At 47.5% G+C, this 14,328-nt stretch overlaps 1 protein-coding gene across 1 annotated transcript; it reads right to left on the reverse strand.

Annotated features, from left to right (window-relative positions):
• Positions 1 to 716: 716 nt before the first annotated feature.
• Positions 717 to 13,510, reverse strand: igf1 (insulin-like growth factor 1). Its single transcript, XM_058065866.2, has 5 exons — positions 13,108 to 13,510; positions 12,371 to 12,530; positions 3,141 to 3,385; positions 2,880 to 2,915; positions 717 to 1,249 (listed from the first exon to the last, which is right to left on the reverse strand). Exons 1-5 carry the CDS (start codon positions 13,153 to 13,155, stop codon positions 1,190 to 1,192), a joined length of 549 nt encoding a protein of 182 aa, XP_057921849.1. The 5' UTR covers positions 13,156 to 13,510; the 3' UTR covers positions 717 to 1,189.
• Positions 13,511 to 14,328: the final 818 nt, after the last annotated feature.

Here is a 14,328-nt window from a genome sequence, read left to right on the forward strand (position 1 = left end):
AAATTTTGGTGTGAATTGATGAAAAGAACAAAATCACGCTAATCAGAGAGGACGCTAACCGAGGTTCTGCTCAATTTTCATTTTCTGTTAATCTCCATACCGGTAGCGGGGAGGAAGGGGGGTTCACAGTTTAAAAGTACTTTTGCTGAGCTATTCAGTCTTTTCTTTTTGGCATTCAGGGCTTGAGAAAAACAACAACAACAGTAGAAAAAATATCATTCTGCCTTCAAGGGACCACAACACGCTATTGGTTTTGTCCATGCGTTCAAAGATTGCACACACAGATACATTTTGGTCGCACAATGACTTCTGAAAAGACAACAATTACAGCGGTGGCCTGGAGGCAGTGCAAAAGGGGAAGAAGAAGACGTAGTGTCTGTCCGTCATCCAAGTAGCACCATAACACAGTGGACATGTATTCCTATATGAGCGATAGTAATGCAGAGATTAACATAAGTGTTTCGGATTATACGCGAGCGGAGGAGGCGGGGACAGAAACATCATTCGGGTGGAGTTTGTTCTCGAATAAATCATGCCTAACGTGCACGCAACCGCCTTAAACGCGCCCCCGCACTGCGTCTTGAGGTCCTACATCAAAAGTGGCCTCGGCGTTGACGCTGCAAACTCTTCCACTCGCCAACGGCAAATGCACTTTGAATCCACAGGCGACTCGAATCCTGAATTGAGTTTGGCTCCCCTGTTTGCATTTTTTTTCAAAGTGGTCGGGGAGGCTGTAAATCTCCTATAATGGTGTCATAATGGATGGCTTTGGACTGCAGACTGGACCTCGACACTTCCTGAGGCTCGGTGGCCGTTTGGCTCGGCGTCCACCGACTCCAATTAGCCACAAGGGTCCTGACACGCTTTGAGATGTACTAACTGGCCATGCAATGCATGATGGGTAAGTGGAAGGATTGGAACTTGGTCATGTCCGCGTCCTAGCAGCTAAACTATATGTTTGTTACATGGCATTAATAACAAATACAACGGTGCAGTGTCGAAAATAAATCACAATAACCACCCCCCCCCCTTCAAGGAACGCCGCTTCACTTTCGGGTTTCAGTCGTTTTTCACGCCCTCGTTACCATCGTCTTTGTTTGTTTTTACAGTGAACCAGCGGCACCAGGTAAGGCCACTCCCTCCTTCCCTTCCCACACTGCCGGGCAGGCGGCCATGCTCCGCCATCCCCCTACATTCGGTAACTCCGGCCCCCGGCGTTGCCTCGACTCGAGTTTTTGGGATGCACCTCCTACCAAACAGAAGAAGAAAGGACAAAGAAGTGTTAAGTGACTTTTTTTAACAGTAATCTGTGGCAAACATCAAATCAGGGCTTCACTACACATCGTAAAATGACACCCAGAGCTCTCCCTGCTGTCTGTCAGTCTTGGTGTCAAACATGGGAGTTGTCAATATCATCATTTTCCTCCATAAATAAAGCTAACCTAGCATTATGTTCCTGTTAGTGCCGTAGCACAGATAGCTGTGCACGCTAATGTGTACAATGACGCAGGCTTTGCTACACATCTCAAAATAAGGCCCTGCCAACTATCCGTCGGTCAGCTACAAATGTGAGAGCTGTCAATATGATAATTTTCCTCAGTGAATAAAGCTAACCTAGCATAATGTCATGCTAGCACCTTAGCGCACATAGCTAAGCGAACATTGCTAATGTTTGACCTCCTTTACGATGGGAATTTGAAGGCGTATATTTACAACATCTCTGTCCAAATTCTATGACAACAGGGTATTTGTCATATGTTGTTCCAAAAGGCTTTACTTACAAGCTAGCAACGTTTCGTATTATGTTAGCAGTGTGTCGGGTATAGCAGAAGCAAAAGCATTGGAGACATTTATTTATTTTTAATAAATAAATGTTTTTTTTGTTTGTTTGTTTTTTTAAACCTGATGCGGCCCAGCCTCACTCAGACCCTAGCTCCAGTGGCCCCCAGATAAATTGACTTTGAGACCCCTGGTCTAAAAAAAATATAATTGCTAGAGTCCGTTCTGGTTTGAGTTGGACCTTCTGGCAGGGATTCATGACGCCAACCAAGGCCCCACTGTATTTTGTTTTTCTCCAGCAGATAGGCTATCCAATCGTGATGCTGCTTTTAAAATGTGAGGTTAATGTTAGCACTTTAGCTCACCTAGCTATGCTAGCTGTGCTGATGTTTCCTCCTGTGCCGCTTCTTAATGTTCCATTATTGTATATGCTGTATGGGATCTATTACATTCTAGGGCAGAGTTACAAGCATATATGTCAAAAGTACAAGATAGCACCTCTTGTAGACCTATCATTTGTCAGAGATGGCTCATTAGCATTAAATGCCAAAAGCACTTTTGAGCTGTCTAATTTGGATACGTAGTGAATAGCAACATCGGACACACCTTATTGGCTAACAGGCTAACCAGTGTGTGTGTCATCCCCGAGGAGAAAGACGCTCATTGTTCTCAGGTCCTCATACAATACAAGCTCACATTGTGCGTCCGCCGCCTGTGATGCTAGCGTCATAAAAGACCGCAGCAACAAAGGACGAGTGTCCTGCAGACGCACGGTTTTCCATTTGGGACTTGTCTGTCCTCGCTGCAAACCCTCAATCAATCGCATCCCGGAAGCTTCGAGAGACAGCCAGCGTCTTCCGGACGAGCCGAGGAGGACGATGAAAATGTGAGCGTAATGCACGCTCGGCTGGCTCTACCACCAAAACCACTTAGCTGCATCTCCAGGCTAATGCGTTGCTTTTTGGAGAGAAGGGATAAAAAAGAATGCGGCGGATTGTTGAAAGGTCCGCATTTAGACACATCGCTCTCCTGCCTCCTGGGAGATGATTTTGTGAGTCTTCATGACAACCAATAGCGTTAATAACAGACAGTTAGCTTACCTTAAAGGCTGAGTGACTATGTCCAGGTGAAGGTCTCTGCGGGAGGAAACAGGACATGCTTAAGACACTTGGAGTAACCATAATGGGCCTGCTAATGAATGGAATGACTCCTCAAATGATCCATTTGGAAATTTTATGTGAGGGAGAGGCGAGAATCGATATCACGTGTAAATCCATTATGTCACCACAAACCATTGCTGCAATTCCCAATGATGACCACTAGGGGTATGCTCCCATTTCCCGTTTCCATAGGCGGCATACCTTCTTGTTTTTTGTCTTGTCCGTCTGCGACGCCGCCCGGCGCTCCGAGCCCTTGTCAGCCTTGCTGACCTTGGTGGCCCTGGGCGCGTCCGTGTGGCGCTGGGCACGCACCGAGCGAGCCGCCTTGCTGGTCTTGGCGGGCGCGCAGTACATTTCCAGGCGCCGCAGCTCGCAGCTCTGGAAGCAGCACTCGTCCACGATGCCCCGCGACCGCCGGGCGTTGGGGCCGTAGCCTGTCGGTTTACCTGCGGGAGGCGGGGCAAGACGCTCACGGTTAGATGATCTAATTCCTTATTTACCTCACATTTCTTGGTCTAATACTTCCTGTATATTTACAATACATGTAATGCTCGAGTGCCGTATTCGATAACATTGGATGGTCTACATACCTTTAATGTACCCACCATATTTACATCATATTTCATAGTCTAATTCCACATTACCACATGGACATACAGTATTTAATAGTCTACCTCTAATGAATCCTATTTAATGGTCTGGAATCATAAGTCCTATTCAATGGCCCAATATCCCATTTAAATCATATCTGCATCATAATTCATTATATTCAATGGTGTCGTACCATATCTGCATTATATTCAGTGGTATAACACCACATTCAGATCATATTTACAGCATATGTCAATGTTGTTACCATGTCCAAGTCACATTCAATGATATTTAATTCATAACTTGCATGATCTTGAATGATTTGATCAAATACTTATAATACATATAACCATTTTGAAACATATTTAAATCATATTTAACAGTGTAATATTGTGCTCAAATCATATTTTCATCGTATTTAATAATTTTGTTTAAATATGTTAATGGTCTAATACTCCATATAAATCAGATTTACATAATATTTAATTATTTTTGGGCATATGTAAATCGTTTCATGATCTAAAAAACATAATTGTATCACACTGAGTGATGTTTGCAACATATCCACATTATATGGAATGTTCTGCACCCCTCCAATTCCCATTACGCGGCTACCTTATCATAAACAAGTAAAGAATGTTAAAAGAAAAGTGACGCTATTTGGCCTATTTGATGTCCCCCATTCACAGTTCTCCTGTAGCACCACAGTCATGCTGGGCTTTTCCTCGTTACCAAATGAAATAATCATAATTTCATATGGCATTTACAAGGAGGAAATGCCTTTCCCCTCTCAGAGTTAATAGCTCTTGGCCGGGAGGTTCGCCAGTGCTGACAAAGTCCATTAAGTTGTGTTGGGCCTCTGCCTCGTCCCAACGCTGTCCTCCTGCTCCCATTCAGGAAAGCTTTGCGTCTTTGCCCCTCCATGCGGGTCGTCCGCTCATGGAGGTGTGAATGAGTGGGGTGGGAGGGTGTTGGGGGACCACGGGGAGGCTAAAAATACCATGAACCTGCATTATTTAAGCGCTCCATCTCAGGGAGCTGGAAGAAGGATCTTAGATCGGAGAATCCAAACCTCACACGGACAAGAACGATTGTGTTATATAATAACTTGCACAAAGCCAAATAATCGGCCACGCCTCTTGCCTCTTGACCCCCCCCCTCCCCCACCCATAAAGCCTCACAAATTAACATCCGCTATTCTGCTGAAAATAGCTCACAACCCTGCTGGCCAAACAGCTGGAAGGGGGAGAAAAATCAGCTGAAATCAGTAGAAACATGGATACAAGATAATCAGCTCGGGCAGGTGGAGGAGTGGGGGGTGGGGGGCTTCCAGGCCTAAAAGCTTTATAAGGTTTTACAGCATTCACTTCCATGGATAATCCCTCGTAAACAAAAGTTTTTTTCCTTTTCAAATCTTCTGGGGTGGGAACAAAAAGGGCTAAACAACCTTTCTATGCCAGCCTCGCCGCAGGCGATTAGAGCGGTCGAGGCAGAAGGCCGCCCGCACTACAGATGATGGTGCTGTTGGTTTTTCCACAGGCTGTCGACATCCGGGTGCAGCCACTCTGATCTGGACTGACACATTTTCCCCTTCCCCGTCCACCTCGCCCGTCACGCTGAGGAAACAAGACACTTTTTCCTACGAGTGGTTTACTTTTAAGAGTCCGCCTGTCAGCAGGGGCCTCGGCAGGCTAACCATACAGTAGCAGCACATGTCTTCATGCTCGGCAGTGCTCCTCATTGTTCCCAGGGAACGGGCTGGGCCGGGCCGGGCCGCCCCCCCAACACCACCACCCCATTCCAGAGTGACACGGCGAATCCCTCAACTTTAACAGCCCGGTCACAGGCTCTCGAAGCTGCTCGCGTTGGACGCCGTCCTTGTTGTTGTAAAGACTTTTACGTGACTGCTGGACTGTGACGTTTTCCTCCAGATGTCTTTAACTGCAAAAGTTGTTTTTTGGAAACCGTGTGAAAGAACGTGATTTCCCTTGGGGGCCCGGCTTTGATCGATACATCGGTCATTCAGCATCGACAGAGCTACAGTTGCAAATCAGCACTCGCTGTCACCTTTATCCGTATCTCATTCGTTTCAGCTTCTGTCCCCACAGCTGTCACTCGTCTCGCTGTCCCCTTTATCCGTATCTCACACTCGTTTCTGTCTTCTTTCCCTGTAAGTCATTCTTCCGTGTCAGTCTGTACACCCGATGTAACTAGAAGAATGGCCGCCACGTTTCTTGCACAGCTTGTCATCAAATTGAAGAGTCTGCTGGACAACAGAGCTCTAAAACCTCGTTCTCCTTAGAAGCGCCATATGGATCAGACTAATCAGACCTTGTTGGAGGGCTGCAGTCATGTTGCTAAACCCGAAGGACCCCCTGCTGGTGTTTTTTCATGAGAAGGGTTGGAGATGCTGAGGACACTCACGATGGCTTTCCATTCAGTTGCAGTGCATTCAAACGAGGCAGAGGAGAAAGGGGGGGGGGGGGGGTCGATCATCCTGTAATCCCCATAATCCCCTGCTGCTGAGGGCCAAGGCCACACCATTTGCGTGCTCCCTCTTGCCAGAGCGTCAGAAGATCCACAGTCTCCACAGATTGACCAAAAGAAGACGGCCACCGAGAGCGATGCCCGGTGCCGCAAAGAAAAAAACCCAGCAAAAATCCAAATTTCTCATTTGGCTGCCGGCTTTTCGTGCGAAACCTGCCTCCCCTGGCAATTAGCTCACTGGCGAACATGGAGGGATTTTCTCCATCTGTTCATCATTATTTGTAAGTGCTGGGACGCTTCATTAGGAGCAAATCAAGAGATAAAAGGTTCTCATGATCGCTCCAGAAGAAATGTACGGCACCATGCCTCAGCCAGGAACCGCTGGGATTCAAGGAAGCAGGATCTTGCTCCCGTGGCCTGCTGAAGTGCTGCAAAGAGCGACTTGGGATTTCTAGGTCAGAGTAATAATTGGAAAAAGTGACTACTGATGTGGATTCCTGCGCTACCGCAGTTTTTTTCCACCCAGCTAAGTATTTAGTGATTCTGTCAGGGTAGAAAATGTGTAGTCTTGAAGTGTAAGTGACATGTGTAAGGTGAATCCACACTCGCCAACACAAGCAGGCTGGATGGGAACACCGCAGTGGGGACAGGGAGGGGTGTCCTGAACTGGAGACGGCCCAAATGGATTCTCCAGACTGTTGACGCGGTCACCGCTACGTGTGGCGGCGAAGCCGGGGGCGGGTGAGGACCGGTGAGATGAGGAAAAGCTACCGATGGAGCGGCCATTTCTCAGCTATGTGGCGTTGATGCATGGGCACTGTGGAGCAATCTGACTGTGAGGCAGCGACCGCAGGAAGGTCTGGTCTTGTTTAAGGAGGGTATCCTGCGAGATCACTCAACAAGCTGGCTGCCGTTCAAGGCTTCCACATGAATATGACACTCGGGGAGAAGCGGTAGTAGTAAAACTGCCGCTACCGCTCGCCTGCGCTGCCATGTTTAAGTGACATGTGCTGACGCCGGGCTGCACGGTAGCCTCGTGGTTAGCGCATCAGCCTCACAGTCTGGTTGGAACACCTGTTCGTGGTGTTTGCATGTTCTCCACATACTCTGGCTTCCTCCCACATCCCCAAAAAATGTTTGGCTAGGTTTTCTCCTGTGCGAACGATTGTATTGACAATCCACACAGCATGCTAGCCTGGTGGACAAGAACATCGTCCGTTTCATGAAAAGCTGGCGTCCCAAAAAAGGAAGCAGAAAGCTGGCACCAACACTACCACTTCAGCGCTAGTCTGCCAGAAGCATATTGGACTGGCTGGTCTCCACCGCCGTGAAGCTTGGTGGTTCTCCAGCCGTGGCTGCAGCTGTGTTGGCGGGAGGGGATCAAGCTGCACCTTGACCCTGCCGGCGGGTTTAGACGACACTCCAGTTATGTTTTCGACTTTCATGTACATACAGTGCATCCTGAAAGTATTCACAGCGCTTCACTTTTCCTACATTTTGTCATGTTACAGCCTCATTTCAAACTGAATTAAATTGATCTCTTACCTCAAAATTCTACACAAAATACTCCATTATGACAATGTGAAAAAAGGTTTTTTTGACATGTTTTGAATTTATTAAAAATAGAAAACAAAAAAATCACATTTACATAAGTATTCACAGCCTTTGCCATGAAGCTCAAAATTGAGCTCAGGTGCATCTTTTTTCCACTGATCATCCTTGAAATCTTTCTACAGCTTATTTGGAGTCCACCTGCAGTAAATTCAGTTGATTGGACATGATTTAGAAATATAATAACTGTCTATATAAGGTCCCACAGTTGACTGTGCATGTCAGAGCACAAACACCAAGCATGAAGTCAAAAGAACTGTCTGTAGAGACAGGATTGTCTTGAGGCACAAATCTGGGGAAGGATACAGAAAAATTTCTGCTGCTTTGAAGGTCCCAATGAGCACAGTGGCCTCCATTATTCGTAAATGGAAGACGTTTGGAACCACCAGGACTCTTCCTAGAGCTGGCCGGCCTTCTAAACTGAGCGATCGGGGAAGAAGGGCCTTAGTCAGGGAGGTGACCAAGGCCCTGATGGTCACTCTGTCAGAGCTCCAGCGTTCCTCTGTGGAGAGAGGAGAGCCTTCCAGAAGGACAACCATCTCTGCAGCAATCCACCAATCAGGCCTGTATGGTAGAGTGGCCAGACGAAAGCCACTCCTTAGTAAAAGGAACATGGCAGCCCGGCTGGAATTTGCCAAAAAGCACTGAATGACTCTCAGACCATGAGAAACAAAATTCTCTGGTCTGATGAGACAAAGATTGAACTTTTGGTGTGAATGCCAGGCGCCATGTTAGAGGAAACCAGGCACTGCTCATCACCAGGCCAATACCATCCCTACAGTGAAGCATGGTGGTGGCAGCATCATGCTGTGGGGATGTTTTCCAGCAGCAGGAACTGGCAGACTAGTCAGGATAGAAGGAAAAATGAATGCAGCAATATATAGAGATATCCTGGATGAAAACCTGCTCCAGAGCGCTTTTGACCTCAGTAGACTGGTCATGGACCATATAGACAGTAGACATTAGCACACAGCCAAGATCTCAAAAGATTGGCTTCAGAACCACTCCGTGAACGTCCTGGAGTGGCCCAGCCAGAGTCCAGACTTGAATCCGATCGAACATCTCTGGAGAGATCTGAAAATGGCTGTGCACAGACGTCTCCCATCCAACATGATGGAGCTTGAGACTTATTGCAAAGAAGAATGGGCAAAACTGCCTAAAGATAGGTGTGCTAAACTTGTGGGATCATATTCAAAAAGACTTGAGGCTGTAATTGCTGCCAAAGGTGGATCAACAAAGTATTAAGCAAAGGCTGTGAATACTTATGTAAATGTGATTTTTTTGTTTTCTATTTTTAATAAATTCAAGACATGTCAAAAAAAACCTTTTTTCACATTGTCATAATGGAGTATTTTGTGTAGAATTTTGAGGTAAGAGATTAATTTAATACAGTTTGGAATGAGGCTGTAACATGAGAAAATGTAGAAAAAGTGAAGCGCTGTGAATACTTTCCGGATGCACTGTAAAAGCAGGTGCACCTTCTAGAGAAATCTCCTTAACGTCTTTGAGTGGCAGTGAGGACAGGAAGAACGGGTTCCTGACCAGACCTGGACTGAGACGGTCTGAGGGTCAAGGAAATTAAGCTTCCCGATGGACACTGGAAGGGTAGTCCGGCAGGATTCTTAAGTAGTCCAAGACTGGGTACGCAAGAGTGTCGTGTCAGCTAAGTCTCTGAAGAGCGAGACAAATCCTCGCTCCGTGCATGCACACAGTTTATTGGACTCTGATCTGACAAACGGTGACGTGCAAGCATTCAGGAAAGAAGGGAGGCCGCTGGCACGCATTAGCAGCGAGGCATGTCGTGATCTTGATGAGGTGAGCCGACACTGACAATGACAACTCAATCAAGGGAAGATGGCTGCCCCTCAAGAGCACCAAGTGCGGTTTCCATGAAAGGAGGTGGTGAGGGAAGATGCAGACCGGACTTTCAAGGACTGGATCATCGGGGGAGGAATGACGGATAGTAAACTGAAGACTTCATTAATGGAGGACGTTGTCGAGATGCAGAAATGATCAGAACAAGGTCTATTATTATGTGGCTCTGCCTTAATAATTCAGGCCAACCAATCATTTACAGCTACAAAAGCACTCAAGGTGCAGCAGGTTTCCTGCGGAGATCCCCGAAGTCTACTTTCTGGAGATGTTAGCTGCCAAAATGTTTGTGGAAAAATCTCTCACGTCTGTGGGTCCAGACCAAAGCCTCGCTAATGGGTTTGTTCAGGCCAGATCGATAAGCAGAACACTAGAAAAAAAAACTTTTGATGACGACGTCTCATTACAGGAAATCGAAAACAGCATTTTTATGTCAACACACAGACTCATAGACCTAAGTATAAAATAACTCTTCAGCAACATATCTCCAAAGTTTACTGCTTAATTTATAGACACAAATTACTGACTGAAAAAAAATCAGTTAAAAATATTCCATGTTTCTACTTGTTCTAAGGGGCCATCCATAATTTTCAACATTTTCACGAGCGTACAAACCGTACGAGGGGGGGAGGGGGTTAAGACATCAACATACGCTTTTTGAAAACCAGAAAATGTCGATGTCTGTATGTTCGAACCGCGGGACGCAGTCAAATTTTAGCGGGAATAGACCGGTCCCCTGTCGTCGTATGCTAGCGCGAGAGCGTACCAGTCCACGCGATACTTCATGTGGCTCTGCGTGCTTTGCATTCCAACACAGCAATCAGACAATGGCCGACCCCGGTGATTTCGATTACCTATTTTCGTTCATCAAAAAGAGAATTACTGCCATTCATCGCTCACCGAGCAATGCATACGAACAATACATCAATGTTTACTGCTTTGTGCGTTCGGAAAGAAAGTGGAAGGACGCTGTGGCGGCTGGCCAGGCGGCTTGGAAAGGTTCCAAATCGAAGGACTCGAGCAGGGTGGATTTGTTCCGAAGTGCCGTTGCGAAAATGGAGAAGATCAAAACTAAACCGACCATTCTGAATCTATTCGCCAGCTCTGTGTTTATTTTCTATATTTGGGCATGGACCTGGCTGTGATTGCCATTTTCTGAATGACTCTGTGGTGGTGAATTTGACTGCTGTCGTGTCACTACTCTCTTGCTACACACTTGTGTTGGAATTCATTTTTCCCCACAATTAACCACTGCTTCCCCCAGTGCCGGCAGCACTCATGCAGCCTGGACCCCCCCGGTGCCATCACCTCCACACTTGACTGTTGGCAACACACTCATATGTTGCTACCCTCGTGTTGGATGTCACGTTTCTCTGCAATGAACCACAGCTTCGTCTAGTGCAGGCAGCACTCATGCAGCCTGGACCCCCCTCCCCGGTGCCATCACCTCCACACTTGACTGTTGGCAACACACTCATATGTTGTTAACCTCGTGTTGGATGTCACGTTTCTCTGCAATGAACCACAGCTTCATCTAGTGCAGGCAGCACTCGTGCAGCCCAGAGCACAACATGACTGCTGTTGTGTCACTACTCTCTTGCTACACATTTGTGTTGATGTCATGTTTCTCCGCAATGAACCGCAGCTTCACCCAGCGCCAGTAGCACTAGTGCAGCCCTGACCACAACTCGACTTTCGGCAAGACTCTACTTTATTGCTTGTTGGAATTAATGTTTCCCCGCAATGAACTGCAGCTCCCCCAGTGCCGGCAGCACTCATGTAGCCTGGAACCCCCCCCCCCCCCGGTGCCATCACCTCCACACTTGACTCTTGGCAACACACTCGTATGTTGCTACTCTCGTGTTGGATGTAAATGTTTCTCTGCAATGAACCGCAGCTTCCCCATGTAGGCAGCACTCATGCAGCCCTGACCACAACATGACTGCTGTCTTGTCACTACTCTCTTGCTACACACTTGTGTCGGAATTCATGTTTTCCCACAATTAACTAATGCTTCCCCCATTGCCTGCAGCACTCATGCAGCCTGGACCCCCGTTGTGCTATCACCTCCACACTTGACTGTTGGCAACACACTGATATGTTGCTACTCTCATGTTGGATGCCATGTTTCTCTGCAATGAACTGCAGCTTCCCCCAGTGCAGGCAGCACTCATGCAGCCCTGACCACAACCTGACTGTCGGCAAGACTCTACTGTATTGCTACTCACTTGTTGGAATGCATGTTTCCCCGCAATGAACTGCAGCTTTCCACAATGCAGGCAGCACTCATGCCGGCCTAAATACAACTTGACTGTCGGCAAGACTCTACTATCTTATATTTTATATGTTGCCAGATGTTTAGACAACAGTGACTTAGTTGCAGAGTAAATGTACACTGCTACACGTGTTACACCGACTACTCTCGAGCTTGCTTTCTATGGTATTTCCCCTTGAGGAAATAGAATAAATGTGTTGGTCACTTACGTGTGCTCTGCTGTCAGTGGAACAGTGTGAGACGTCATTCTCAGTGGGAGGTTTGTCTTTTAGCTACTTTTCCCTTCTCTGGTGGAAAAAAGCGTGACTGCAACACTTCAACCCCCGACTCCACTTAAAGACTTTCCCTGATGGCCAAATGTGAGATTTGACACCACTAATCATCTCCCATTGCCTCCTTTAGGTTTTACTTGTGGCCTGCAGCACTGTGGTGCAGTGGTTACTGACGCATCACAGCGACAAGGTTCGAAGTCTTCCCCCTTAAGGTGCTGGATAGTAGAGATGAATGTACACTCGGATGCATTTTTTTTTATTTATGAGTGTCCCAGGACAGGCGCAGATGAGCTTCATGAATAAATAAAAGAGGGTGCACTTACTGAAATAAAAGCCCCTCTCTCCACACACGAACTGCAGCGTGTCGACAAGCTCCGCCCCGCACAGCGTCTCTGGCCTCGCCCCTGCAGCCGCTGGAGTCAGGCTGAGGACGCACAGCAGTAGTGAGAGGGTGTGGCTACAGGAGATCCAGCACATCGCACTCTGCAAGGGAGGAGAGGGAGAGGAACAGCATCAGCAACAGAGCCAACACTTCTCCTCCAGTCAATTTCAGCAGACCAGTACGCAAACATGGACAGGGCGCAAAGTCCGTGCGTAAAGGAGACATCCAAACACTCCCACATCACCCTCCGCTTTAATATGAGCCAGTGGCTCATAGAATTGACACTTACATAAAAGCGAGGAAGCAGTGGGTAATTACGCATGCGTTAACACTCCAGATGCGTATCTCAACAAGCCGAGCAGAGAAGGAAAAGTGCCAAATTTACAACACTAGACTGTAGAAGCAGAAGCAGCCATGAACGCCTCAAGGTGAAGGGTCCCTCGGCTCTTTTTCTGCAAAGTAAAAGTAGCAAAGAACTCCTTCCATCCTTGCGCGGGAAGCCGGTAAATGGGACAAAAGTCCACCAATTGTGCAAATGCATGCATGGAAACCAGAAACGGGGGTCAAAGAGGTGGCTTTAAAAATGCATGTCAAGTTGCACAAGCAGAGCAGCAGCGCGATGGCGACAGTAAATAAGAGCATCAAAATAAAAGTGTCAAAGCGCAGCAGGTAAGTTACCTTGAGGACGTCCCATAAATGCCAATGGAAGGAAAGAGCGTAGGACATCCCCGCGGGTCTCCACAAGAACCAAAAACCCGGCGAAAAGTCAACTTGTTTCAAGTCATTAAAAAAAAGAAAAGAAAAGAAGAAAAAAAGGAACCGGGAGAGAAAACGCGGACGACATGCGGCCAATGTCACATCGCAATATTCCCACTTTGTTCCATTGCGCACGCTCGTTTTGGAGAAGTGAGATTTAGCGAACAGGAGACGGATTTAGAGAGAAAATCCCTGACATTTATCTACATTACACACACAGACATTTTCAACAGGAAACAGCTGGGCCAGCATTTGCCTCCTACTCGTCCTAACTTATTCATTAAGGACTTTTGGGCACGCATTCAAATCACGTCATTTCTTTCTTTTCTCTTTTTTTCTCTCCTTCTCAGAACGAGCTTCTTGAATTATGATCTTTCTAAGAGTTGCTTGGTGCTGCAGCGGTTGGGGGGGGGGGCTGTTACATGACATTTAACTGAAGGTTCTCGTGCGTAATTTGGCGCCAGAATCTAATGCGATTCACAGAAAAAAAATCGTCACTGAAACACGCAGGACTTGATTACATGACACCTGATCTCAGGTCGGTTATGGTCCAGTGTGGACACCTGGTGGCCTAAAGTGGGGATGGGGGTGGGGGGCTCGACAGAGCAATACCACAGCAGGGCTTTAAGGGAACCATGTGACTCAATCACCGGGCACCACTTCAAGTGCTAAGCCAATCGCAAACCAGGACATGCACGCACGTATCCCAGCATGCTCGGCTCATTCGGAGCACGGCCGGATCCGGAGGGAAGCGGGACTAAAGACACGCTAGGCTGTGACGTGGGGGGGGGGGGAAAGTGGGTCAGGCTCGGGATCAAACACCCCGGCATGACATCAGATGGACGTCTAGGAAGTGGTCAACGGTGACCTCAATCTGTGACCTCTGGGACCGCCAGCAATGATGACGCCACAAAGCTGCTTTGGGATCAACAGGATGACCTTGTTGGCGCCGTTATCGGGGACGCTCCTCCTTGCGTGTCAGTGCTCCGTTGCACATCCGGCAGGCTATGTGTGGTTTTTGGAGGGGGGGGGGCTGACCCATCCTTACTCACCACCTCCGAAAACCTGTGCCCTCCCCTCCGCCTTCCCCTCACCAAAAGACAGCCCCTGCTAGTGAGTGAACTCATTGACCAGGCTGGAAAT

Source organism: Doryrhamphus excisus, linkage group LG2, assembly GCF_037039965.1.
Source record: "Doryrhamphus excisus strain RoL-2023G ecotype Guam linkage group LG2, RoL_Dexc_Guam_v1.1, whole genome shotgun sequence".
Taxonomy (NCBI): domain Eukaryota; kingdom Metazoa; phylum Chordata; class Actinopteri; order Syngnathiformes; family Syngnathidae; genus Doryrhamphus; species Doryrhamphus excisus.

Coding starts and splice junctions, on each gene's coding strand:
- igf1 (XM_058065866.2), bottom strand. CDS start 13,155: ATGTCCTACGCTCTTTCCTTCCATTGGCATTTATGGGACGTCCTCAAG. Junction 12,531..13,107: donor ATTTATGGGACGTCCTCAAG/GTAACTTACCTG, acceptor CCTCCCTTGCAG/AGTGCGATGTGCTGGATCTC. Junction 1,250..2,879: donor ATAGTCACTCAGCCTTTAAG/GTAAGCTAACTG, acceptor TCTGTTTGGTAG/GAGGTGCATCCCAAAAACTC.